Here is a 25,862-nt window from a genome sequence, read left to right as displayed (position 1 = left end):
TGACCCAGCAATGACACATCTATGAGACGATTGGTACATCGTCTGTGTGTCACACAGGAATCTCAGCCTGGAGGGGTTCAGCCCAGGCAAGAAGAAGAAATCCATGTCTGGATAAGCTGATGTGAAACACGGTGATTTTGTTTTGTCACCAGGCAAAGGCTCGTTTGCTCGGTGCAGCGGTTTGTTAAACAGCTGTCAATGAAACACGAGTGGTTAATTTAAGGCTTCATTCTGGTGCTGAACATGACTGTGGATTGTAAAAATATGATGATTTTAACCTTCAAGTCCTCAGAGGAAATCCTGTTTCATATCTGTATGTTGTAAATTTTGCATGAAACTATAAAAATAAAATTGCTGGATGGGTGGGCCAACAAGTATGCTTTGAAATTTTTTTGCTGATTTAGGAACTTCTTGAAGTAGCAATAATCAAACTGAAACCATGAAATTTGACCTTAAAAATGGCCAAACTGTTAATTGGATTATTTACACAGACTGTTTCAGATCTGGTGCGCCTTTGCTGATGTGTTTGTTTGTTTGTTCATTTGTTTGTTGTGTCTGCAGTGTGACGACCATCATGTCCACTCAGGCGCCGACATTCACACAGCCGCTGCAGAGCGTCGTGGCACTTGAGGGTAGTGCCGCCACGTTTGAGGCTCAGATTAGTGGTGAGGAAGCTTCCTGAGTTCTCCACCATCACACCGAATGTTCTGCAGCCTGTCAGGCCTTTGACAGCTTGTGTTTGTGTCCAGGTACCCCAGTTCCTGAGGTGAGCTGGTTCCGTGATGGCCAGGTTCTTTCAGCTGCCGCTCTAGCTGGTGGTCAAATCTCGTTCAGCGATGGCCGCGCTGTTCTGAGGATCCCCGCTGTGACCGCTGCACACAGTGGAAGATTTTCTGTCAGAGCCACCAATGGTGTTGGCCAAGCCACGAGCACCGCTGAGCTCCTCGTCACCGGTGAGGACAGTCGCCACGGCTAACCTTCGTTCAGTCGCGTTACATCTTCATTTTATTAGTAACTGTGATCTGACCTTTGTTCATTCGAACCTCAAGCTTAGCACAGCTCTAATGACAATCTGGTGTCTTTGCAGTGGAAACAGCGCCCCCTAGCTTCGTTCAGAGACTTCAGAGCTCCACAGTCAGACAGGGCAGCCAGCTCAGGCTGGATGTCCGGGTCACGGGAATCCCTACACCTGTGGTGAAGTTCTATAGAGAAGGAGCCGAGATCCAGAGCTCCGCCGACTTCAGGATCCTCCAGGACGGAGACCTGCACAGCCTGATGATCGCCGAGGCCTTCCCAGAGGATTCTGGGACATATTCTGTAACTGCCACCAACAGCAGTGGACGAGCCACGTCAACTGCTGAGCTGCTGGTTCAAGGTGAGGATTCACACGGTGGCAGCTTTAACCATTAAAGAACGTCCGCAGACATCCAAAACGATCTTCCAATGGGAAAGTCTTTGGAAATGTTCAGACTCCACCCCTTGTGGAAGACCTGCTCCAACAATGGTCAGATTTTAGGTTTCTGAGAAATAGTTTGAATAACATGTCTAATTTCCATTTGACATTTTTTCCACATTATTTGGCTCCGCAAGTAAGATGAAAATACTTCATTACATTTTAGGGAATCAAAACCTAAATCAAGTAGAACAATAATTTTACTGTCCTTTTGTGTGTGCAGGAGAAGAAGCTGTTCCTACAAAGAAAACCAAAACTGCTGTGACAACATCTCATATCGAGACATCTCAGACCAGAGTCCAAAAGGTGAGAAACCTCTTCGGACCTGGACCTGGTGCAGTCATCAGGAGGTTTCTGATCCAAATCTGAAGGTGGCACCTCACTTCCAAAGACACTCAGCAGAACTGGTCTGAGACAGAATGTTTCTGTTACAACACCCGTGATGTCATGATCCAGTGCAGAAGGTTGCTGGTTCAAAGCTACTCCTGCCTGTTTTCCATGTAATGTGGAGTTGCATCAGGAAGGGCAACCGGTGTAAAACCTGTGCCAAATCAACATGCAGGTCCACCTCAGATCTGCTGTGGCAGCCCAGAGTGAAAACAAAGGAGCAGCCAAAGGGTCTTACTTTTATTTAAAAAAAGAAAAATACAGCATATGTTTCATACAGTTATACAGTGTTTCTGCGTGGTGCTGAACGCTAAACGTCCTTTAAGTAGGTGTAGACTGATGAAGCGATGCTAATGAAGTGGGCGGAGCCAGAAGCTTGGAGACCTGTGACTTCTTGCTCATCCTGCTGTCGCTACAGAAGCGAATCATCATCTGCGAATATATAAACATCAAACTGTTAGCAACTGGAAATGAGCACAATAAGGTAATTTTCATGCTGCCAACATACTTGACTAGCCAAGCTAGCTTCCACAGGCCACAATTGACAACCTGATCAACTCTATGTGAAGGAGATGTGTTGCACTGCATGAGGCAAATGGTGGTCACACCAGATACTGACTGGTCCCCCCCCCAATAAAACAAACTGCACCTTTCAGAGTGGCCTTTTATTGTGGGCAGTCTAAGGCACACCTGTGCACTAATCATGGTGGAATCGCATCTTGATATGGCACACCTGTGAGGTGGGATGGATTATCTCAGCAAAGGAGTGCTCACTATCACAGATTTAGACTGGTTTGTGAACAATTTGAGGGAAATGGTGATATTGTGTATGTGGAAAAAGTTTTAGATCTTTGAGTTCATCTCATACAAAATGGGAGCAAAACCAAAAGTGTTGCGTTTATATTTTGTTGAGTGTATAATGATATAATGTTCTTTGCAACAGTTCATACAAGACAATTTTACAAAGTGGATTATATGGTGCACTTCGCTAATGTGTTAGCTGCTAACACCTAATGATTTGAAGATGATTAAAGAAGCTGATTATGCACATTCATCTTTGTTAAAATAAAACTCATGTCAGGTGAAATATTTAGTTTGCATCAGGATATTGAAGTTGTTTTTAACTGTTGGAGCCCTCGAGGTATTTTCTTCATTTTGCCATAACTGAAGAAATCTTCGTTTTAATGTGTTACATATCAAAACGTTCAGAACAATGTCAGCTTCGTCAATATGTGACATGTATTTGTTGAGTAAAGATATGATCTGTTAATAGATATATGATGGAAAGTGGAGCAGCAGGGGAGCGTTGTTAGGACTCCGAGGGTGGAAAACATTCATTTGTTACAGATTTATTCATTTTATCAGGTATTGCATCACACTCAGTGTTTCTCTTTTCTTTGTGCCATTGGACGCATCAGAAGGTGGAGGCGGGTTTCCAAGCTACCACCATGATGGAGATGCACGTTGACGGTGGCGTGATGACTCAACATCTGGCTCATAAAACCCCCCCGCGGATCCCTCCAAAGCCCACCTCCATGTCCCCACCATCCTTTGTTTCCAAAGTGACGGCAGGACGCCAGCAGTCACCTTCACCTGTCCGTCATGTGAAGGGGCCGACGCCCACTCCTGTCAGGTACAACCTGCAGCCGCCGGCATGCTGAACGACAACCAGAGGTTTACTGGAAAGTAACAAGTTTTTCTTTAGTGTTCAAGGTAGTTTAATAAGACCAGCAGGGAAGAATTGTGCTGAGACAGTGAGGTGAGTGCAGGAGGAGACGTGAGAATCCCGTGATTGTGTGGACGTCCCGAGTGGTAGTTTGAGGTGGTTTAGATGTGATGAAGTGAATATGGTACTAAAAGAGAAGAGAAAGAGAAGAGGAGGAAGAGTGGAAGGAAAAGCAGGATCAGGACGACTGTGAGAAAGTCCATCAGAACCATTGACCAACACAGAGGTGGAAAAAAAGGGACATCGCATGACATCGCTCACTGTGGCATGTGATGTGTTTGTGTCCTTTTCAGACCTGTCTCTCCGTCTTCCAGAGTGTCCATCTCTCCCATCAGACCCGTCAAGTCTCCCGTCATGACCAGGAAACAGGTGAGATCATCCTCAGAGACGACCTGCTTCTGGATCTCCCGCATTAAATGGAAGGAAGTTGCTGCAGGCCACGCCCAATCCCTCATATGTCACACCCACTAAGTGGGCGTGTCTCTCACAAACACTACAGTGAGGTTTGAGTTCTCGACGTTGGTGCAGGAAGGATTTCTTCTCCACATTAAAAGGCAGATGAAGCAGGCTGTTCAGATGTCAGTCAGTCATGGAGAATCTGACGTCCGTCAGGGATTTTGTTTAAATGTTGTGACAGAAAATTCACAGAGGGAGGAGAAAACTCTCAATTTTGTTTGACAGATATTGTAAAGTTAAAACAAAAGAAATGAAGAACAGACAAATATTTGACTGTACATAAAACATGTCTGGAGGTTGCAGATGGAACAGGTCAAGGGGCGGAGCCACCATGTAAAGCAGGTGTTTCTGGTCAAACCCTGAAAATGTTGTGTCTGATCTCGAACAAAAGCCAACGTTTTTGGGCACAGCCATTTCGAGGACTCTTTTTTTTACAGTGCATTCTGCAGTCTGTCATCGTCGTCTCACCTGTCTTGCTTCCTGTGCAGGTGTCTTCCTCGGCTGAGGTGCTCCCGCCCTGGAAGCAGGGAGACTACATAACCACTGAATCCACCTACACCGGGATGACCAGTGTGAGGAGCGCCACCACCCAGCTGCACATGGAGGAGCACTGGGGTCAGCAGGTCACCGCCCCGAGAGAGGTGAGCATGAGTACCTCTGGGTCCAAACCCGCCCCGGCTCTGAGCCTTCAGAACCATCTCAGGGACGCTGGATTCCCTTCACCATCACTCGTACTCTGCAGACGCTTTGATTTCTTTTTCCGTAACACAAATTGAAAACATAAAAACAAAATGTGCAGTTTAATTTCAGCAAACATGAAGAGAAACGTGTTATAAATAACTAAATGCATCTCAGTGAGGTTCAGGGTCAGAACAGTGGACCCAGGTGTTGATTGTAGAACTCCCTGGAACTCTGCTGGAGACATGGAATTCGTCTTCCACAACATATGACGACGGTGAAGAGTTCTCACATGTCGGGCCAAAGTCCACTGGACCCACTCAGATTCTTAAAAGTAGTCATTTTTCTTTATTTATTTACGTGCTGTATCAAACCGTGGACCTGTGTCTGCTGTGTTTCTGTGTTTTTATATTCCTTTAATTTGTCACAGTTTTTCTTGACACAAAGGGCCTTTGTTTGCGTGCGGACCTCCACCAAAGCATCCTGCAGTCTAAAATAATCATCGTGAATTACTGACTCCAGGCTTTTTTGCAGATCTGCTGTAAAACGTCACAGTTTCTGTTCCAGGTCAGGTTTGAACTTCACTGCATGGTTACTTTTGCGAAATAGTGCGCAGCAATCTGCTCCCTTAAAAAAATCAAAGTGGGGGGCAATGTGGACGAGTCACAGTCCAGAGGAATAAAAGCTTGAATTTAGCAGATCATTTCTGATAAACATCTGAAACTTGAGGAAGAAAGAACACGAGAAAACAGCAATGTAGAAGGACTGAGTCTGATTTGGAAGATGAAGTAGAAAGTGGTCTCACTGGTAATCAGAATACCTTCAAAGTGGGACATTACAGGACCACCATCTGACATCTCTGTCCAGAATTCAAGACTTCAGTCCCAGGATCCTAAAGTCCTAGAGCCCAAGACTGAAGAAAAGATACAGAGACACCACCCACAGGTGTGTTCTTTATGACAGATGGGTCGATATGTTCTTTATGGTTCAGAAACTTGGGTGACCTACAACGAGGCACCTGGACCACCTGGAAGCCTTCCACTAACAATGTTCGAGACACTGCATCAACCCAACATGTTGACTTCTAAAATGGTCTTGTGTGTCAGCTCATGGAAGGAAAACAATCAAGAGGGTAACAGTATTACCTACAGATGCTAAATCACTGAGGAAGGAGGCCAAAAGTAACACCAGGACTTAAACTTTAGTTCTCAAAGTCCTACAGAACCTCAGGATCACAACTAAGGAACTAATGATCACAACTGAAGAAGTTGGAGGCCTCGAATTGAAATGACATCATCCACCTTTAACATCATCATATCGTAAAAGATGGTGGACCAGGGAGGACGCTCTTTACCCAAAATCAACAGAAAAAAAAACCCAGCTAAACAAAACTTCACAGGCGATCAACAGGACCAAGGCAGAACCTTTGTTTATTTTCAGTTTTGATTTATGTAACACCTTTGTTCAGTGAGTGCTCACAGAGCTGGGACGCGGTTGATGGTTGAATTCTTGGCAATGACATCAGACTGTCCTAGGTGCTCAGCAGCTGGTACTAAATCCTGAAAACAATAACCACTGGAAGTTCTAAAGTTTCCTTTCCAGAGAGAAGAACAAACCCTTTCTTACAGTCTGCTGCGGTGATACAGGTCTCCCACGTGGGAGCATCTCCACCCACCTGAAGAAGTTCAGCCCTGATACCACAGGTCCCTGCACCATCTTTACCATCTCACTGAGATTTGGTTTCTCACAGCTCATGGGAACATGAGCCACAAGAACCGTGGTACTGGAGATGTCCACATCCTGGCTTGAGGATAAGCCTTATACAGTTGGGCCAACAAACATTGTGTCTGTATGTGTGCTAACGTTGGGCCAGCAGGAAGGGTTACAGAAAGAAAGATTCGACTTTTCAAAAATAAAACCATGGAGTCGGTTTGTGGCTCACTTGTTGAGATAATGTGAAGGTCTGAGAGAGGTTGAAATTGGTACCTCAGCTCCAGGCTGGTGCTGTGGATGTCCTGAGGTCTTTGTGCTGCTTGTTGTGTCTCCAGGCTGAGGAAGGGAAAAAGGCTGAGGCGGTAGCCACAGTGGTGGCAGCTGTCGATCTTGCTCGCATCCTTCAGCCCGTGCCAGTGGAAGGCAGTCAAACTGAGGCTGAGAATGTAGTGGAGGCGGAGCTAAAAGAGCAGGTCACCACAGCTACCGAGAAACACGTTTCAACACAACTGCTGCCCGCTGAACAGACAGTTACTGTGGCTGCAGTCTCAGACCAGATCTCCCAGGTTGGATGACTTCACTGAATCCATACTGAAAATGTAACGTCTCATGGTCATTACAGTTTTCATAACTGCCCAACCCTGACCTCTGTTGGCTACTCCAGATCCAAAGAACAGAAAGCTCCTCCCACACGGATTCTGGCGTTGCTCTGTCCTCAGTTCCACATTTCACAGTTTCTAAAGTTTCTGTTCCTAAAGCTGAACCAAGCTGTGAGGTAAGAAGCGTGGCTGCAGGTACACCGCCGTCATCTTTAACACACGGCCATCTTAACATCCGGTATGCACCGTGTGGTTCTGCGGCTTCCCACATCACCCTCATCCCACAGCTGTTCCCCTCCACCACAGCAACGCCATCCAAAACGCCGGAGTTACCTTCCTAACCAGAAGCTTCCTGTTCCAAAAAGGGTGATGAATGGTTAGAAAGTCGGTGTAAGTTTTTTTATATCGGTGATGAACTTTGACGACGTCACACTGGGCCGCCAATTTCAATTTATTCAGGATTCAGCACCAAGTCACAACCTAGATGACCCAAAGGTGCTTGACAATGATGAAGGCAACTCTAGCAAGCTTATGTTTGAGAGCTGATTGAGGTTTAGATTTTCCATGAACATTGACTTCTTCCCCAGTTAGCATTCAGTTGCTAACATACGCCCACCACGCTGCTCTGCAGCAGACCGTTACAGCAGGATTAACATGGGCGGGCTAATCTGCAGAAAGAGAAAACAAACTCTTTATTAATATATGAGAAAATGTTCAATCAACCATGTGACTTCTATCAGTCTGCTGTTTGATTTTGGAATAATTTATTGTTTCTGACCTGCTCAAATGAACATTTAGCAGTAGCGCGTTAGCTTTTAACATGTTAGCTGTTAACTGATATTTAAAGGAAAAGAAAACTCACTGATAAATACAGCTGGGAAGATAGATTGTGCTATAAACTAACAGTTGATGCGTGTAAATGAAGATAAGGAGCTCTGACAACTGAAATATCCGCCTCCGAAAGTCAGAATTCATCCCATCAATGATTTCATAAATGCCATCATTGACACAATTTTAACCAATCAGAAGAAACCCCCCAGATCACTTACGGAAATACTGTGAAGTAGCATAAGCACAGAAAGCTACACATGGCTAATGCGCGCTGATGTAAATACTGTAACTTCTGGACTATAAGCCGATACTTTCTTCACACACTTTGAACACTGGAGCTTAAACAATGATGCAGCTAATTTATGGATTTTTACAGGCTTTCTCATAAGTCGAAATACATCAATTGATTCTGTCCATTAATTGGCTGAAAGCTGTGGTCTTCATACGGCGTAAATTCACACACACATTAACTTTAAGTGATTCCACCTGCTCAAAGTTTGTTAATCAGTGAAATCACCTGCTGGAGCAGGTGGTTGCAAAGAAAACCTGCACCCTCGCGGCCCTTTCTGGAATCAGTTTGAGACTCTAACATCAGTGCCCCTTCCATACTGCAGGGCGACACTGGCGGCACTGGTGTTGAACCTCTGTGCCCATGTGGCGTCACACATCGCTGTCATAGCAGCCAACATGGCCGCCTGCTGGTGGCTTTAAACCAGCAACACAAAAACCCTCTTAACTTTAACATAAGTGATCACACATGCCTACAATTTTTCATATGGGCTCTCGATATCATAATCTACCAGCCCAGTAGTAAATTATCAGTGAGTTCTTCTCCTTTAAATGAGCACGTTAGCAGATTTATAAATTAGCTTATTGGCTCATAGTACACATTATGTTTTAATGAATCTTAGCAGATTTTTCCGGCGTGTGACTGTCAGGTATCAGTTTTTATCACCCTTATGGATTCTTGTGAGACCTTTTACAAAATGTGAAGAGTTTTTGCTGCATGTTCAGCCGTTCTTTTTCCCACCACAGAAGACTTCATTCCACCGTTTGGGTCCCTCACTAATCTGCTGCTGAGCCACTTCTGCAGTTTGGTTTTGATGAAGGTTAACGCTGTTCTCTTGGCTCGGTCAGGTGTCCATCGCTGGTTCTGCCATCACTACTTTGCAGAAAGAGTTATCTTCTGCTTCCAGTCCCAGAAGAGTCACCAAGCCCGTCCAATCTCCCAGCCCCAGTCGTCGGGCGGTGGTGGACACGCGGGTGACACTGGAAACCCCCACCACCATTTAAAGATGCCAGATATCAAACTGAGTTTGAGGTTCATACAAGCCGTGTTTACACACTGAGTGAGGATGAGTTTGAGGACTGGGAGCCTCAGGTTGGTGCCACCACTCGCCATCAGACACCTTCCTGATTTAACCCCGTGTGGACTGTCACCTGCGTACTGACCGACTGGAGCAGTGGTCTAGAACTGGTTCCAGAAAGGCACAGTTCAGGTTTTCGTGTTGGAGTCTGTGGTTTCAGTGAAAACCTGCACGCAACTCTTTCTGGCAGCAGTTTGACGCCTCACTTTTCTCTTAATCCTCACGAAGAAACCTTCTCTTCTTCTTCTTCTTGACTTGTTTTCTAAGTGTTCTTCTGATCATGGTCACAGAACACACCAGTCGTTGTCTCTAACTGATTATGTTTTTTCTTACTGGTCCACAGGAAGTGGTAGCTGTACCAACCGGGGCCCAGGAACCAGTGGTTCCTCCCACTCTTATTGTTGTGAGTACAGTCCTTGTCCATCTAGTGCAATTTCTGTATTTCTGTTCTCGTTTTCATGAGAACAAACCATGACTCTTGGTTGCTAGCTGGATAAGTCATTTTAGCCGCTGGGTTAAGATAGCTAGCTACCAGTGACTTTTAGCATCACCACATTGATTTATTTGGTATATAATGATACCAGATGAACACATATTAGCAGAATACTTTATTTACTTGCAAATAAACTCACCATGCTCAATTTCAGGCTAGCTAAATGCTAAGTAAACAAGTTAAATGGCTTGCTGAGTCATTGTAGCGACTGACATTGACTAGTTTGCTTGCTAGTTAGCTTTGTTGTTATTCAGATTAGTTAGCACTTGAATATAATGTATTACACCTGAAGAGAAACTACATGTTCATCTTTTTTTTTCATCCACTGGTAGGATTTTGTAACACTGGATTATCTGACATTATTTGCTGTGATGAAGGTCCTCTGTTTGGACTCTGCTGGCGTCTGTCACCTTGTTGTGTTAATTCAGTTTAATTTTTCAATTCAATTTTATTAATTTCTATAGCGCCTTCTCATGACAGAGTCACCTCAAAGCGCTTCACGCAACACAAATTCACAACATAACAAGATGAACTAAAATAAAAAAGGCACAATAAAAAGTAAAAGCATAAAAGAATAAAAAGAAAATACAAGCCAGACATAAAAACATAAATATTATAATAAGACCATCTAAAAAAGTGGGTCTTTAATCTTGATTTAAAAGTCTCCACAGAGTCCGACTGCCTTATAGTCACAGGTAGATCGTTCCACAGAGCAGGGCCACGGTAAGAGAAAGCTCTATGCCCCACAGACTTTTTATTCACCCTAGGAACACACAAAGGTCCTGCACCTTGCGAACGCAAGGCCTGAGCCAGTACGTAGGGCTTAACCAGGTCAGCCGGTAGGGAGGTGCCAGTCCGTGAACAATTTTATAGGACAGAACCTTAAAATCCAGTCTGGCAGAAACAGAAGCCAATGAAGAGACACCAGAATGGGTGTAATGTGGTCAAACTTTCTGCTTTGTGTCAAAAGTCTGGCAGCAGCATTTTGAAGACCCCTAACGCTGGACTGCAGCAAACCAGAAAACAGAGCATTGCAATAATCCAATCTAGAAGAGATAAATGCATGAATTAATTCACATTAGCATCGACACTGAGATGGTAATATGAATGTTAGCCTAAACACTAACACATTAACACTAAAATTAATGCTGGTGGCACAACAGCTCCCTGCAAAATATCACAGCAAGACACATTTCTTTTGGATTTTTACTGCAGTACCAACTTCAAAATACTTCAAGCAATATATGCAATAATTACACAGAACTGAAATGGATCATTTAATGAATAACTGTGTGTAAAAATATAGGACACAACATGAAAATTTGTACAGCATCAAGTCAAAGTGTAAGTCACTGCAGGGTGCAATACACAAGTAAGATCTGGACCTTTGCAACAAAAAACTGCCGATCCCAGAGGGGATAAAGTGACATACTGGCATTGGCCTCAACCTGAAGGTGTCATGTTTGTGCATTCAGGGTCTGAAGAACCTGACGGTGATGGAGGGAGAGTCAGTGACCCTCGAGTGTCAGATCAGCGGTCATCCTGCCCCCACAATCATGTGGTTCAGAGAGGACTACAAGATTGAGAACTCCATAGACTTCCAGATCAGCTATGACAAGGGACTCGCTCGGTTGGTGATCCGCGAGGCGTTTGCTGAAGACAGCGGTCGCTTCACCTGCACTGCCACCAGTGAAGCTGGAACCGTCAGTACCTCCTGCTACCTGCTGGTCAAAGGTAACACCTGTTTGATAAAATTCCAGCGTTTCCTTGTGTGTCCTAATGTGGCATGAAAGTGGATGGAAAACTAGTAGCTAACTACAATTTATTTCAATTTATTTCATTATATATCGCCATATCACAACAGAGTTGCCTCAAAGCGCTTCACACAAGTAAGATCTAACCTTACCAACCCCCAGAGCAAGAACACAGGTGACAGTGTTAAAAAAAAAAAACTCCCTCTGAGAAAGAAACCTCAAACAGACCAGATTCAAAGGGGTGCCAATCCATGAACAATTTTATAGGCTAGTACCAGAGCCTTAAAAACTGATCTCACTGGGACAGGAAGTCAGTGAAGAGACGCTAAAATGGGTGTAATGTGGTCAAACTTTCTGCTGAAAAGTCTGGCAGCAGCAATTTTGAACCAATCGGAGAGGCCCTAATGCTGGACTGAGGTAAACCAGAAAATAGAACATTGCAGTAGTCCAATCTAGAAGAGATAAACACATGAATCAGGGTCTCAGCATCAGCCATAGACAGGATGGGACGAATCTTCACTATATTTCGCAGATAGAAGAAAGCAGTCCTCGTAATATTTCTAATGTGGAGTTCAAAGGACAGCTACCTTCGTTCAGCATTCTGCCCATCATAAGTCATGTTTACATAAACACACACACACACACACTGCTGTGCACCGCTGCCCGGCATCCAGTCATTTTCACCCCACTGCAAAGAAACAACTCACTTCACAATATGACAGTCAGCATTGTATTTTTAGTCTTTAACTGTGGAGTAGGTACCTGAGTGGGTAAGGATCTGGCCTGCCAATATGTAGATCTGGCTGGGTTCAAATGCTGCTCATGCTGTTTGTCTGTGTGCTTGGACAAGACATTTGACCTACATTGTCTCAGTGCACCAGCTGGGGAAGTATCCTACGTTAGACTGGTATCCCATCTAGGGGAAGTCGTAGAGTCGCATCTGCTAGATGCTACAGAATCTGGAGCTAAGCACCAGCACCAATAGACCTCAGGGCCTTTTGAGGACTTATGACTTCTTCTGTAACTAGAACCTGGCCTCAAAGTGACTCAGCAGCCAAATCCACATTCAAGCAGAAAGGATTTATTTCAAGATGCAGTAACAAAATAAAATCCAAAGTGGTCGGTAAAATTAAAGTAAAATAGGCACCTAACGCCCTATACCCTGGTTATTCAATGTTGTGCACCGCAATGTGTCACAATGTCACAATTTTTTTGCACCTGTTCATAATTTTCCAAATTGGTCACTATGCTCTACAACAGCACTATTACCACAGATTACATACAAAAATCGACAATGGGAGACTGGCTCTATAGTCCATAGGATATGTTCCTTAAACTGAGTGGACTCAAATGTGGAAACTCACCAAGTGCTCAGCTTTCACACTGCATTCATGGAGCTCTGCTTCTGTCTTTCAGTATCAGAAAAATTGAGAGCAGGGAGGAAATGACCACAGCTACTGAGATTGAAATCACACAAGAAAAAAGGTGAGTCTCTGGACACATTGACTCGAACAGGGCAGTAAGATGTTCCCCTCGGTGACTGGACTGGAAGCTTTAGCTTTTGGCTCTGATCAGTTTTACTGTAGAGACTAAGAAGTGAAGATGGCAGATGTGAGCACAGGAGAGGGCCGCTGCACCTTTCTTCATCAAGAAACCCTCCGTCCAGAAGCTGGTGGAGGGAGCAAGTGTCGTCTTCGACTGCCAGATCGGAGGACACCCAAAACCTCACATCATGTGGAAGAAGAGTGGCGTGCCGCTCACCACTGGATACAGGTACAACACAATCCTTGATCAGCTGCTCACCAGGTTTTTGTCCTGAAATGCATCTCCAGAACTTCTGCAGATCTTGGTTTAGGTTTGCTCCTGGTCCTAAAGGAACTGTACGGGGCTGTCAGGTCCACACAGACCTCTTCACGTGGCATTTAGGTCTTTCTCCGAGTGTTTTTGGAAGTGGTTTTAATTCTGTTTTGGGCTTTTAAAAAGTTTTGTTCCACTAATGTATGTAGGCTCTTTAAGGTCCTGTCACAACCTTGACGAGTTAACCAGCATATGCCGACCGTATTAAAAACGCTGGCATAAGTTCAATAAGTCAAGAGCAAGTTGAAACACGCTGAAGCTTGCTGATGTTCGTCCTGATAAGCTGAGCTCCTCAAAACATTTGGGAATGCTGAAAAATTTCAACGAGTGCCAGCGTGTGACTCACACATTCCGCACATGCTGGACATAAGTTGCAGGTAAGTTATGTGATTGTTGACACATGTTTCTTGCAATTTACTCATAAGTCTAAATATGTCCATTAATGCTGGTCACTGATTGGCTGAAAGCCGCGGTCCGTATGCAGACGATCGTTTCATTCACACACTGAAAAAATATAAATCTGACATGTTCATTTCAGTCCAATTCACCATCACAGACGGACATGAATCCACATAAAGCTCCTGATTTTTGAAATGACCTCGAAAAATCCTTTAAATTCGTGGCAGGAAACATAAAACAAGTCCTTCTGTGTTTGGTTTGTTTTGTTTTTTGATGCAGGTGCGTTCTCTCAGAGGATGCCAGTGTCACGTTCTGAACACACAGAAGCGCTGTGATGATTTAAACTTTTAAAGGCACCGTTGCTGTGGTGTGATCATCACATGACCTAATCGATCAGGTGATCATGCCTGATTAATGCGCTGTTTAAAACTTTAAAGTGACGTCGCTGTCGGTGATCACCACACCGACAGATCGCACAGCACTTGATTCAGATCACACCTGATCGCGGTCACTGGTGCTTTAAAAGTTAAATCATCCCAGCGTTTCGTTATTCAGGTCTGTGATGACCCCGATCAGTCTGATCAGGTCCACTGATCAGGAAGCAGCCGGCACTTTCAACATTTAGCGCCTTGGGGCAACTGTTTGTGTGGATTTGGCGCTATATAAAAAAAATTGATTGATTGATTGATTGATTTAAAGAGACAGCACTTCATTCATTCACGGCAGCATTTCCGACAGCCAGTCCACTCATCAGCATTCTGTACATAACAAAAATGGTCCACCAAGATAAAAAAAATGAAAATAAAAAATGAAATAATGTTTATTACTTTGTTACTGATGCCCACCACGTGGTGCAGTACCAAACAGAACCACTGGGTTGAAACGGGCTGATGGCAGACACTGGCTTATCGTCAAGGTGTGACAGGGCCTTTAGGTCTTGATTTCTACAGAGATGACCAAGGAAGCTTCATCAGTATCTGGTTTGTGTTTTTGGAGTGTTGCTGTCACTGCATCTTATAGGTTCTTTGTGTTAATGATTGTTTTGACATTTTGTAATCAGATACAAAGTTGCCTATAAGAAAGAGACGGGAGAATGCAGGTTGGAGATATCTATGACCTTCGCTGATGACGCAGGAGAATATGCCGTCTTTGCCAAGAACGCACCGGAGAAGCTTCAGGCCTCCACCAATCTGCTCGAGGAAGGTATCTACTTTCATCCATCTCCTGAAAGAAACTGTGAAAGAAATATTGTGTGAAAAGTCAGATTCTTCTTTATTAAGTGGATGAGAGCTTCACAGCATTTCTGTGTCCTTGCAGAGGAATATGAAGCTTTGATGAAGCAGCAGGATGTGTCATTTAAAACTGAAGTGACCACAGCAGTGGTGCAGGAACCCTCTGTGGTCATCAGTCATACGAACTGGAACAGAGGAGGTCAACTGGAAAGAGCGTGGTCTCAGAAAAGGTACTTAAGTTTGATCTAAAAGTTCCAAAGATTATCAGTCCAGATTTAAAGCTAAACCTGATTCACTGTCTCAGGAGTTTCTCATTTCGGCCTTTGAAGAACGGATCATACCAAGAGATTGAGCTCAGGATCATGAGGATTATGTACAGAGAGCTGGTGACTGAGGATGGTGAGCTGATGGTGACCATAGCAGAGGAAGAGGCGGTTGCAGCCAGATTTCATTACTCCAGTAAAGAACTACAGGATCATGGAGGGAATGGGAGTCACTTTCCACTGCAAGATGGCTGGAAGACCACTGCCAAAGGTATGAAGTTAAAATCTGAAAACCTTCTCCAAGTCCGACCAAGATCAAGTTGTGTCTCAGCTACAACATCTTAGCTCCAGGTTCTCTGTGAGCATTCAGTTAGCGTGCTGAAGTTGTAGCTGACCATCAGGACTATCATCCTGCTTCAGGTCTTTAGTCCATCATCCATATGCCATCACAAATCTTTCATTCATGCTGCAAGGTCATTTACATTCAGCTATTTAATGTTTACTCTGGCTATTGCCGAAACTCCGGCTTCCTCTGTATGTGAATTACGCGTAGCTGTTGTTTGCAGTTCAAAACGGTTTATGGTTAACTCATGCGAGGGATTAGATCTCTGCAGAGAGACCACAGCCACGTCCCCCAGCTGGAACTACATAACCATTTGGTAATGGTCAGTGCCTTGACCTCATGCACATGATGCTAAACTGCATCTAGGATTGTCAGTGGTGCTCCTGTATCCTTGTTGAGGTTTGGTGGCAGGACTGATACTCCAGACACAAAGGGACATTTGGCCATATGGGTAGTTCTTTGGACATGATCCAAAGCGCAGGTGTCTCAGTGTTGAGGGCCGCAGTGGCTGGAGAAGGCCAAGGACACGCCCACTTTTCACCTGGCTATGGTGGCTCTTTGGAGAGGTGTGGATGGACCAGTTGTGGTTTCATGTCTTGTGGATATGGTGATGTGTATGCTCCCAGACATGATTTGGCCTTGCTTTGTAGAGATTGTAAAGGGGCCATCACTCCAATGGCTTTTATTTTTGGGGTCCTCAACTGTCCCCAGTGCATTGATTTGTGGCTGCCTGTAAGTGTTCAGTGTTATTTGAAAGTAAAAAAAAAAACAAAAAAAAAACAAATCTTTTGTCATTATACACAGTGAGAGGCTGCATCTGGCATCTGACAAGTTGGTATTACTAGAAAACCCAAAAACCTTTGGACATGTAACTGAAAAGTTATACTAGTCAATAATTTTAATAATCAAAAGTCAGCGTAGAATGACAATGTAGACTTGAACACGGATTTATTATAACAAATGTGGATCCAAAGCAGTCTTTGAAATACATTTGATCTTCTGCCAGATTGCTTGGTATAAGGATGGTCAACGTATCCAGGCTAGCAGCCGTTACCAGATGGAAGTTCTTCAGGATGGCAGAGCCAGCCTGCGTATTACAGTGGTGCTGCCAGAGGATGAGGGAGTCTACACAGCCTTCGCCACCACGTGAAAAGGAAATGCTGTCAGTTCTGGGAAGCTCTACGTGGAGCCATCCCAGCACTGTGACACCTCAGAACATACACTCCACAACCAGCTATGGACAGTTCAGGTAAAGTTTTAAAGGGCTCAGATGACATAGAAATACTCACAAATCAGAAAACGTAGAGACAAGATGAAGGCTTGTCATTCATACTCCTGTTAAATGCTTCAGCCTTCAACAGCTTGACGTACTGCTTCAGTTGTCCCTCAGTAGGCCTCAGTTGTCCCTCAGTAGGCCTTCGGTTGTCCCTCAGTAGGCCTTCAGTGGCTCCTCAGTAGACTTCCAGTGGCTCCTCAGTAGGCCTTCAGTTGTCCCTCAGTAGGCCTTCAGTGGCTCCTCAGTAGACTTCCAGTGGCTCCTCAGGAGGCCTTCAGTTGTCCCTCAGGAGGCCTTCAGTGACTCTCTGGAGTTCTTCAGTGGCCCCGCAGTAGTTCTTCAGTGGCCCCGCAATAATTCTTCAGTGACCCCTCTGTAGTTCTTCAGTGGCCCCCCAGGAGTTTTTCAGTGGCCCCACAGTAGTTCTTCAATGGCCCCACAGTAGCTCTTCAGTGGCCCCGCAGTAGTTCTTCAGTGGCCCCGCAATAATTCTTCAGTGACCCCTCTGTAGTTCTTCAGTGGCCCCCCAGGAGTTTTTCAGTGGCCCCACAGTAGTTCTTCAATGGCCCCACAGTAGCTCTTCAGTGGCCCCTCTGTAGTTTTTCAGTGGCCTTCAGTAGTTCTTCAGTGGCCCCATAGTAGTTCTTCAGTAGTTCCTCTGTAATTCTTCAGTGGCATCTCAGGAGTTCTTCAGTGGCCCCCCAGGAGTTCTTCACTGGCACCTCAGGAGTTCCTCAGTGGCCTCTCAGTCTGCTTTTAGTGACTTCTCCCTAGGTCTTCAGTTGTTCCTCAATAGGGTTTCAGTGGCCCCTCAGTATGCCTTTAGTGATTCCTCCCTAGGTCTTCAGATGTCCCTCAGTAGGGTTTCGGTGGACCTCAGTATGCCTTTAGTGATTCCTCTCTAGGTCTTCAGATGTCCCTCAGTCGACCTCCAGAGGCCCCTCATTAGTCCTTCAGTTGTCCCTCAATAGGCCTTCAGTTGTCCCTCAGTAGGCCTTCAGTGGCTCCTCAGTAGACCTTCAGTGGCCCCTCAGTGGCCCCTCAGTAGTCCTCAGTTGTCCCTCAGTAGGCCTTCAGTGGCTCCTCACTAGGCCTTCAGTTGTCTCTCAGTTGGCCTTCAGTGGCACAAGACCACAACAATTTCTTTGCCAGGGGAGAAATTACAATATGAATTTCTCCTAATGTCTAATCACTGAAAGACTCTCTTTCTCCTTCAGATCCATGTCTCCTCGTTCTCTGAGTCGCTCACCAGCTCGTTCTCCCAGCCGTTCGCCAGGACGCTCTCCTGCTCGTCGTTTGGACGAGACAGATGAGGCTCAGTTGGAAAGACTTTATAAGCCTGTGTTTGTCATGAAGCCTTCCTCAATAAAGTGCTCTGAGGGGCAGACTGCCAGGTTTGATCTTAAGGTTGTCGGTAGACCAATGCCCCGACACCTACTGGTTCCATAATGGTAAGAAAAACAAGCTTCCACAAACTAAAGCTTCAGTTATATCTGTTATTTCTGCCGCTGTTAAAACCTGCATAATTCTCTTTTTCGAAGGACAACAAGTCATCAATGACTACACCCATAAAATAGTGATTAAAGAAGACGGCACTCAGTCCCTGATCATTGTCCCGGCTATGCCACAGGACTCTGGAGAGTGGACAGTTGTTGCTCAGAACAGAGCAGGAAGGTCTTCTGTCTCCATAACACTCACTGTTGAAGGTAATCCATCTTACTGAATCAGGTTATTTGTTGGAATTTTAACTTCCAAGCAATGAATATATTTGTTTCTTTAACAGCTCGAGAAAATGTGGTGCGTCCTCAGTTTGTTGAGAAGCTGAAGAACATTACTGTAAAACAGGGTACTCTGGTTGAACTGGCTGTTAAAGCCATTGGAAACCCCCTACCTGATATTGTCTGGCTGAAGAACAGTGACATTATAACTCCACAGAAGCACCCACATATCAAGTGTGTATCTTTACATTACAAGTGAAATTTTTTCTGATGGATTTTTGAGCATTTCAACAATCCACCCAAACAAATGCCCTTATCACTATGTTTGAATGGGTATCTATTTCAGGATTGATGGTACTAAAGGAGAAGCCAGATTCCATATTCCTTCAGCTGCAGCCTCAGACAGTGCCTGGTACACGGCTACAGCCATCAACAAGGTGGGCAGGGATACCACTCGGTGCGAGTCAACGTTGAGGCGGACTTTGTGGCACCTCAAGCCGAGAGAAAGCTCATTATTCCCAAGGAACGTATAAGGCCAAAGAGATCGCAGCCCCTGAGCTTGGAGCCCCTTCATCTTCGATATGGTCAGGAGCAGTGGAGGACGGAGACCTCTATGACAAGGAGAAAACAACAAAAACCACAATTCAAGAAGAAACTGACTTCTGTCAGAATGAAGCATATTGGACCAGCTCATTTTGAGTGCAGACTGACTCCGATTGGTGACCCCACTATGGTCGTGGAGTGGCTGCATGACGGCAAACCTCTGGAAGCTGCTAACAGGCTACGCATGATCAATGAATTTGGGTACTGCAGTCTCGACTATGAAGTGGCGTACGCAAGAGACAGTGGTGTCATCACCTGCCGAGCTACCAACAAGTATGGAATTGATCAGACCTCTGCCACCCTCATTGTCAAGGATGAGAAGGGTCTTGTTGAAGAAACACAGCTTCCTGAAGGCAGGAAGGGGGTACACAGAATTGAGGAGATGGAGCGCATGGCTCACGAAGGACCATATGGAGTCAGTGCAGATGACGGATGTGAAAAGACTAAACCTGACATTGTCTGTTACCTGACCAGCAAGAGTGCTGGAAGGTGACATTGCACGATTCCGCTGCAGAGTAACCGGTTATCCAGCACCCAAAGTCAATTGGTACCTTAACGGACAACTTATTCGCAAGAGCAAGAGATACAGACTCTGCTATGATGGCATTTACTATCTGGAAATTGTTGACATCAAGTCATACGATTCAGGAGAGGTCAGAGTTGTTGCGGACAATCCTTTGGGAACAACTGAACACACAGTGAAGCTGGAAATCCAACAGAAAGAGGACTTTAGATCTGTCCTGCGTCGTGCTCCAGAAGTGAAGGCAGCGGAGGCCTTACATGAGGCCGGCAGAGTGGGTTTTGATATTGTGAAAACAGACCGACCTGGTGAGGCAGCACAGGACAGGGAAGTTGTTAAGCTGAGGAAGACTCAGAGAATTGTTCATGAGAAAACATCGGAGGAGACAGAGGAGCTGAAGAGCAAGTTCAAACGCAGAACAGAGGAAGGCTTCTATGAGTCCATTTCTGCTGTGGAGTTCAAGTCTCATAAGAGGGACGACTCTTATGAAGATTTACTGAGGAAGACAAAGGAGGAGCTTCTTCATCACATGAAGGAGAAAGAAGAGGCTGAGAAGAGGCTGATGGAGGAGCAGGGCACAGTGACCATACCCACAATCAAACCGGAGAAGATTCAGCTCTCCCCGAGCATGGAAGCACCCAAGATCCTGGAACGTATTAGAAGCCAGACTGTTGCTCCAATGGATGACGTTCATTTCCGAGTCAGAGTCTTCGGCAAACCAGAACCTGAGTGCCAGTGGTTTAAAAATGGCATTCAACTAGAGAAGTCTGACCGTATTTACTGGTACTGGCCGGAGGACCATCTTTGTGAACTTGTGATCAGAGATGTCACAGCAGAGGATTCTGCTAGTATAATGGTTAAAGCCATAAATGTCGCCGGGGAGTCCTCAAGCCATGCTTTCCTGCTGGTGCAAGGTATCATCCCGTTATTCGAGCTTTGACCAGTTCATGTTTGTGTCACAGTTAATTTTAACCTGTCATGTTCTCATTGCAGCCAAAGCTGCAGTGGCATTCACCCAACACCTGGAGAATGCCAGCGCCAATGAGAAGGACACCATGGTGACCTTTGAGTGTGAAACCAATGAACCTTTCATCAAGGTCAAATGGCTGAAGAACAACATGGAGATCTTTTCCGGAGATAAATACAGGATGCACTCAGACAGAAAAGGTCACTTCTTGTCTGTGCTGATGATTGATATGAGCGATGATGCTGAATACTCCTGCGTGGTTATAGAAGACGAGAGCATCAGGACCAACGCCAGGCTTCATGTTGAAGGTAGTGTTTAGAATCAACATTTCCTGATACCCACGTGGCCCTAAAGTGCCCCAGAGTGTATTGTCCCTCTCTGTCTATTTCAGCCGGTCCATACTTTATTTCTGTCAGTGATACCTCTTTATCTTTTGAAAACAAACTACACTTTTCAAATTCCTCATGTTTAAGCATGTTTGGACAAACAAATGTGCTTTGGATACCCCACTGCTTTTGTCGTTGTTCTTCTTATTTATTGGTGCTGCCTCTGATACTTAAGGGTATCTGAGAGTCAGTTTTCATTTTATCTGATTGGTCACTGAAGTTTTGGTATGGTTGTGTATCAGGTGCTCCCTTGGAGATCATCAAGCCCCTGGAGAACATTGAGGTTCCAGAGACTTATTCTGGAGAGTTTGAGGTGGAGCTGTCTCGTGAAGATGCAGAGGGAAACTGGTTCTTGAGAGATGAGGAGCTCTCTCCCAGCAGTAAATATGCCATGTCCTCCCGCCGAGGAAGACACACTCTGTCTGTTAAAGATGTCAGGAAGGAGGACCAGGGGAAATACACCTTTGTATGTGGGGACCTGAGGACCAGTGCCTCCCTGAAGATGAAATGTAAGCAACTGCACAGAGTGATGAAGACTTTTATTTTTGAGCTCCTAGATATGCTGCTTATCATAGTCAGAACATTTTCTTGGACCTTGATTACAGACAAAGACTGTTTCATGCTAAGTAGCTAAATGCTTGGCGAGTTGTTTAGTCCAACTTGGCTCCATTATCTAACTAGTTAAAATGTTTCCCGGATTTATGTTGTGATTTGGTGCAATGCAAAATTTTATTGAATTGAATAGATGTTACTAGTTAAAGCAGGTTTATTTCTGTCAGTAGTAACATGATGAATTTTGACCCCTTAGTGCGCCCTGTGACGCTGATGCAACCACTGTCTGACCTCACTGTCTGTGAGGGAGACATTGCCCAGCTGGAGGTCCGGTTCTCCCAGGAGAATGTTGAGGGAACATGGATGAAGAACGGTCAGGTGGTTTCCACCTCAGACCGTGTGCACATCGTCATTGACAAGCTGGTTCACAAGCTGCTCATAGAGAATGTCAGCAGAGATGACGCTGCCTCCTACTCCTTTGTGGTTCCTGCCCAGGACATTTCCACCTCGGGCAAACTCAGCGTTCAGAGTAAGAAACGGTTCACCATCGGGACCAGGTTTAAAAACTGATCTGGCAGCAAAGACTCAATCCATCAAACCTTTAACCTCCACATGATTGACAGCATTGAGGAAGTGTTGTAGCTCTGTGAACTTAAAACTGAGAATACAGCTCTTAAAAAAGTATTTTCAAATGTCTTGGTGCCACCATAATCTGTGTCCCAGGTGGGTTTTAAGACCTATGACCACGTAGCAAATTTTTTCTGGCAGAAAAGAGATGCTCTTGAGCTGCAAGAGCATCCACAAACACTTTCTTTTCAGTAGTAACAGCATTTTCAGTGGAGGGAAAACAACAAGATTTGTTTCTGGGACAATAATGAACCACTAACCACTAGTTTGTAATGTAGGCCAATAATGAGTACTCGCCCTCAGCAGGAACCAAGTGTTTGTCCAATCTGCTATCGAAAACAAGTTTTTTGTCTTTGTTGTGAGCAGAATCAGCAAAAATAATTCTCTCCTCCCGTTGCTTGTAAAGGTGTTGTAGTGACGTCATGGTGCCTTTCTGAAAAGTTCAAGGATTTTCAAATTAAAAGCACTCGGTGCTGGTGCACAAAAATAAAATAAAAAAAAATAGACACTGGATGCATCTCTCCCCCCACCCATTTTTTTTTTTCTCGGGAGGCTGGTGCATGTGCCCACATACACGTTCTCATTTAAAAAACACTGGGGGGTGGGGGGGGGGGCACACCATATGGACACGGGCCTTAATCTTTGTGGGGTTTTTTTATTCCATAAATGTCACTGAGATCAAGTTTCCAGAACAGACTCTGTGAAGGAACTGGTTCTTCTCCATCATCAAGGAAATCATAGTGGACTCTTGTTCAGTTAATCAAAAAAAGTTATTAGCTATTATAATAGTTGATAAATTGTTTGTTAATTTAAATTCTGGGTAAGTTTTGTTTTTTTATCCTGTTGAAACAATGAAATATTTTCTGACTTTTGACCATTAACCAAATAAGTGGAACAAACAGCTTTTGGTCACAGGAAGAGTTTTTTTTTTTTTCCCCAATAATTTTCTCACATTTAATAGTGTCATTAATTACATCTGACAGATTAATCTATAATAAAGTAATTAACAGTTGCATTCTTACACAGGTTAACCAAACAAACTAAACCTCAATTACTAAACCCCATGTCTGTCTTTCATGTTTTTATGACATCACCAAGGATGTAACTAAAAAGACTTTTTTCCTTCATGTTTTAAACATTTTGACATGAATTTGACGTGTTAATGTACCATAAATGTGAGACCAGGATGGCATTTATTTGTCATTTTTGTTCTCTGCAGCCATCGACATCGTGCTGCCGCTGAAGGACGTGAACTCCATCGAAGGTACCAAAGCCGTTCTGGAGGCCAAGATCTCGGCTCAGGACATCAGCTCAGTCAAATGGTACCACGACGACAAACCGCTGATCCCCAGTGACCGGATCCAGACAGTAGCCAAAGGCGCCAAGCAGCGTCTGGTCTTCAGCAGAACTTACGCTTCTGACCAAGGACGCTACAAACTGGTAGTCGGCAAAGTGGAAACCAGTTGCCGCTTGTCTGTGGAGCGTAAGACCTTTAACTCCTGAACACCACACACACACACACACACACACACACAAAAACACACACTCTGCAGTCAAAGGGTATTTTAAAGATTTGCACAGTGCTGTGAATGTTTGCTGCACAGGCACGAAGACGTACATGACATTAAACAATTCATCAGGGACTAAAACAACACCAGTAATCTTTACCTTCAACTCTCTGGTCTTATTGTGAAACATTTGACATTTCATCCAGACTTTCTCAGCCTCACAATAAAAGTAATGAAGACATGGTGGTTTCTCAGTGTTACAGGATATTCTGATGTTTATCAACTTTTATTTTGTAAATTTGATGAGGACTAAGCAGAAATGAGAACAATTTGATAAAAGTGAAACGAGGAAAAATGCACACTGAGAATAAATAGAAATGTAGATAAATGGTTTCAATTATTGCAAGATAACATCAACTTAACATGGAAACAGTTGACAAAGTTTCTACCTTAAAAGAAATAATGATACGTTAGAAGAAATACCAAATAGAGAAAATGGTAATTTAAAGAATTTATTGTGTAACCAACTTGATTTCCAAGGTATTAAAAGTTTTTTGTTAATGTTGTGTTTTGTTTTCATAGTTTTTAATTTGATCTTGTTGCGGTATTATTTTATTTGCAATAAATTGTAGTTAATATTTTCTGCATTTATTTAGATTTTTTTCTCACAAAATTTATTCTATTAATGTTGTAACTGTTTTCTCTAAATTGTGAATATGTTCTCACAATAAAGAGATTTTATTCTGAAAATTCTTTACCACTTTACGTGGTGGTGTTATGAACGTGGCTGTGTTGTGTTTTCAGCAATCCAGATTGTGAAACACATGGAGGACAAGGTTTGCTCCGAGTCCCAGAACGTTGTATTTAACGTGGAGGTCTCACACCCTGGCATTGATCCGGTTTGGACCTTCAAGAACCAGCATCTCAAACATGGACCCAGATACAAGATAGAATCCAAAGGCACAGAACACTTCCTGACCGTCATCGACACCATGAAGGACGAGGAGGGTCAGTACATTTTCCACGCCGGCGAGAAAACATCCAGTGCCCAGCTCACCGTCTCCGGTACGTTTGTGTTGTTTTAACTCTAAATTAAACTGTAAACATTGTCAGCAAAAAATAAAGTAAAATATTATCTGAATAAATAACTGCAAGAAAATCTACAACTTTATGAAAAGTAATAATTATAACAAAGTCTGAATATTATTAGAGAAATCTTAAAATTGTAAGTTGTGAGTTATGTAATGTGGGTGCCACCAGGTGGAGCCATAACACGACCTCTGCAGGATGTGACTGTGGCGGAGTCTCAGACTGCACAGCTGGAGTGTGAAGTTGCCAACGCCAACGCCGAGGGCAAGTGGCTGAAGGAAGGTCATCCCCTAGACTTCAGCGATAACGTAATCAGTGAAGTAGAGGGCGCCGTCAGACGCCTTGTCATCGTCATCACCAGACCACAGGATGTGGGCGAGTACACCTACCAGGTGGCCCACTCCAAAACCACTGCCAACCTGAGGGTGGAGGGTACGTACCAGCTCCAGGGGGCACACATCACCGAGTCTCAAAATCCAAAAAAGGAACAAATCTGAAAAATGCAGTCAATTCACGGATTGATAAATTCAATGCGTTCATCACATTTTAAGATATTCAAAAGGAAAAATCATATTCAGAAGTCCTGTTTTTTTCCTTGAAAGTTTAACATTATTTCTTATTGCAGGTTTTAAGGCAAAATACAATCACATAATTGTGTAAGTGAAAAATGTAGAATGTTTAAAAGCAGCTTTTTCATTTCAGGGGAGCATTCTGAGAATTTCTGAGACATTAAGTGAGTTACTGGACATCATAACCAGCCTTTACACAGGTACTGAGCATTGTGCACAGGGGAGGTGGAGCCTCTGACTTCATCCTAGATAATTCTGGCCTTCCTCAGGGATGTGTTCTGGATCCTACACTGTTCAGTGCTTGCATGGACTAGGTGTTGGGTTGGATTGTGGAAACCAGCAGCTTAGGTGTCTTTGTCAGTGGGGAAAGGTTTACTGACCTAGACTTTGTGGTCAGCACTGTGATCTGAGTGGAATCCATAGATACCCTGACTGCAGCACTTGAGAAGCTGAGTGTTTTTTAACTTGTCTGAGTTTGTGACTGTCCTGGATCAAG

General features: G+C 44.2%; 1 protein-coding gene across 1 annotated transcript in view; it reads left to right on the top strand.

The window, feature by feature from the left end:
• Window positions 1-564: 564 nt before the first annotated feature.
• The window catches only part of ttn.2 (titin, tandem duplicate 2), a 472,252-nt gene continuing 446,954 nt past the window's right edge, over window positions 565-25,862 (top strand). Inside the window, 35 exon segments of the mRNA XM_034187115.1 lie at window positions 565-665; window positions 750-953; window positions 1,088-1,375; window positions 1,677-1,759; window positions 3,259-3,473; window positions 3,860-3,935; window positions 4,511-4,663; window positions 6,749-6,979; window positions 7,078-7,188; window positions 8,981-9,106; window positions 9,554-9,613; window positions 11,179-11,430; window positions 13,079-13,230; window positions 14,774-14,916; window positions 15,031-15,113; window positions 15,160-15,285; window positions 15,287-15,382; window positions 15,384-15,479; window positions 16,558-16,761; window positions 16,764-16,800; window positions 16,903-16,961; window positions 17,054-17,202; window positions 18,045-18,252; window positions 18,254-18,278; window positions 18,369-18,533; window positions 18,611-18,779; window positions 18,892-19,004; window positions 19,007-19,616; window positions 19,618-20,582; window positions 20,662-20,943; window positions 21,264-21,530; window positions 21,830-22,102; window positions 23,420-23,683; window positions 24,513-24,773; window positions 24,969-25,229. Coding sequence (XP_034043006.1) covers window positions 575-665; window positions 750-953; window positions 1,088-1,375; window positions 1,677-1,759; window positions 3,259-3,473; window positions 3,860-3,935; window positions 4,511-4,663; window positions 6,749-6,979; window positions 7,078-7,188; window positions 8,981-9,106; window positions 9,554-9,613; window positions 11,179-11,430; window positions 13,079-13,230; window positions 14,774-14,916; window positions 15,031-15,113; window positions 15,160-15,285; window positions 15,287-15,382; window positions 15,384-15,479; window positions 16,558-16,761; window positions 16,764-16,800; window positions 16,903-16,961; window positions 17,054-17,202; window positions 18,045-18,252; window positions 18,254-18,278; window positions 18,369-18,533; window positions 18,611-18,779; window positions 18,892-19,004; window positions 19,007-19,616; window positions 19,618-20,582; window positions 20,662-20,943; window positions 21,264-21,530; window positions 21,830-22,102; window positions 23,420-23,683; window positions 24,513-24,773; window positions 24,969-25,229 — 6,898 coding nt within the window. The 5' untranslated portion in view covers window positions 565-574.

The sequence above is a fragment of the Thalassophryne amazonica genome, chromosome 14, assembly GCF_902500255.1.
Source record: "Thalassophryne amazonica chromosome 14, fThaAma1.1, whole genome shotgun sequence".
NCBI classification, from domain to species: Eukaryota; Metazoa; Chordata; class Actinopteri; order Batrachoidiformes; family Batrachoididae; genus Thalassophryne; species Thalassophryne amazonica.
The sequence above is the reverse complement of the archived record's forward strand: the minus strand, read 5'-3'. Positions and strand labels throughout refer to the sequence as shown.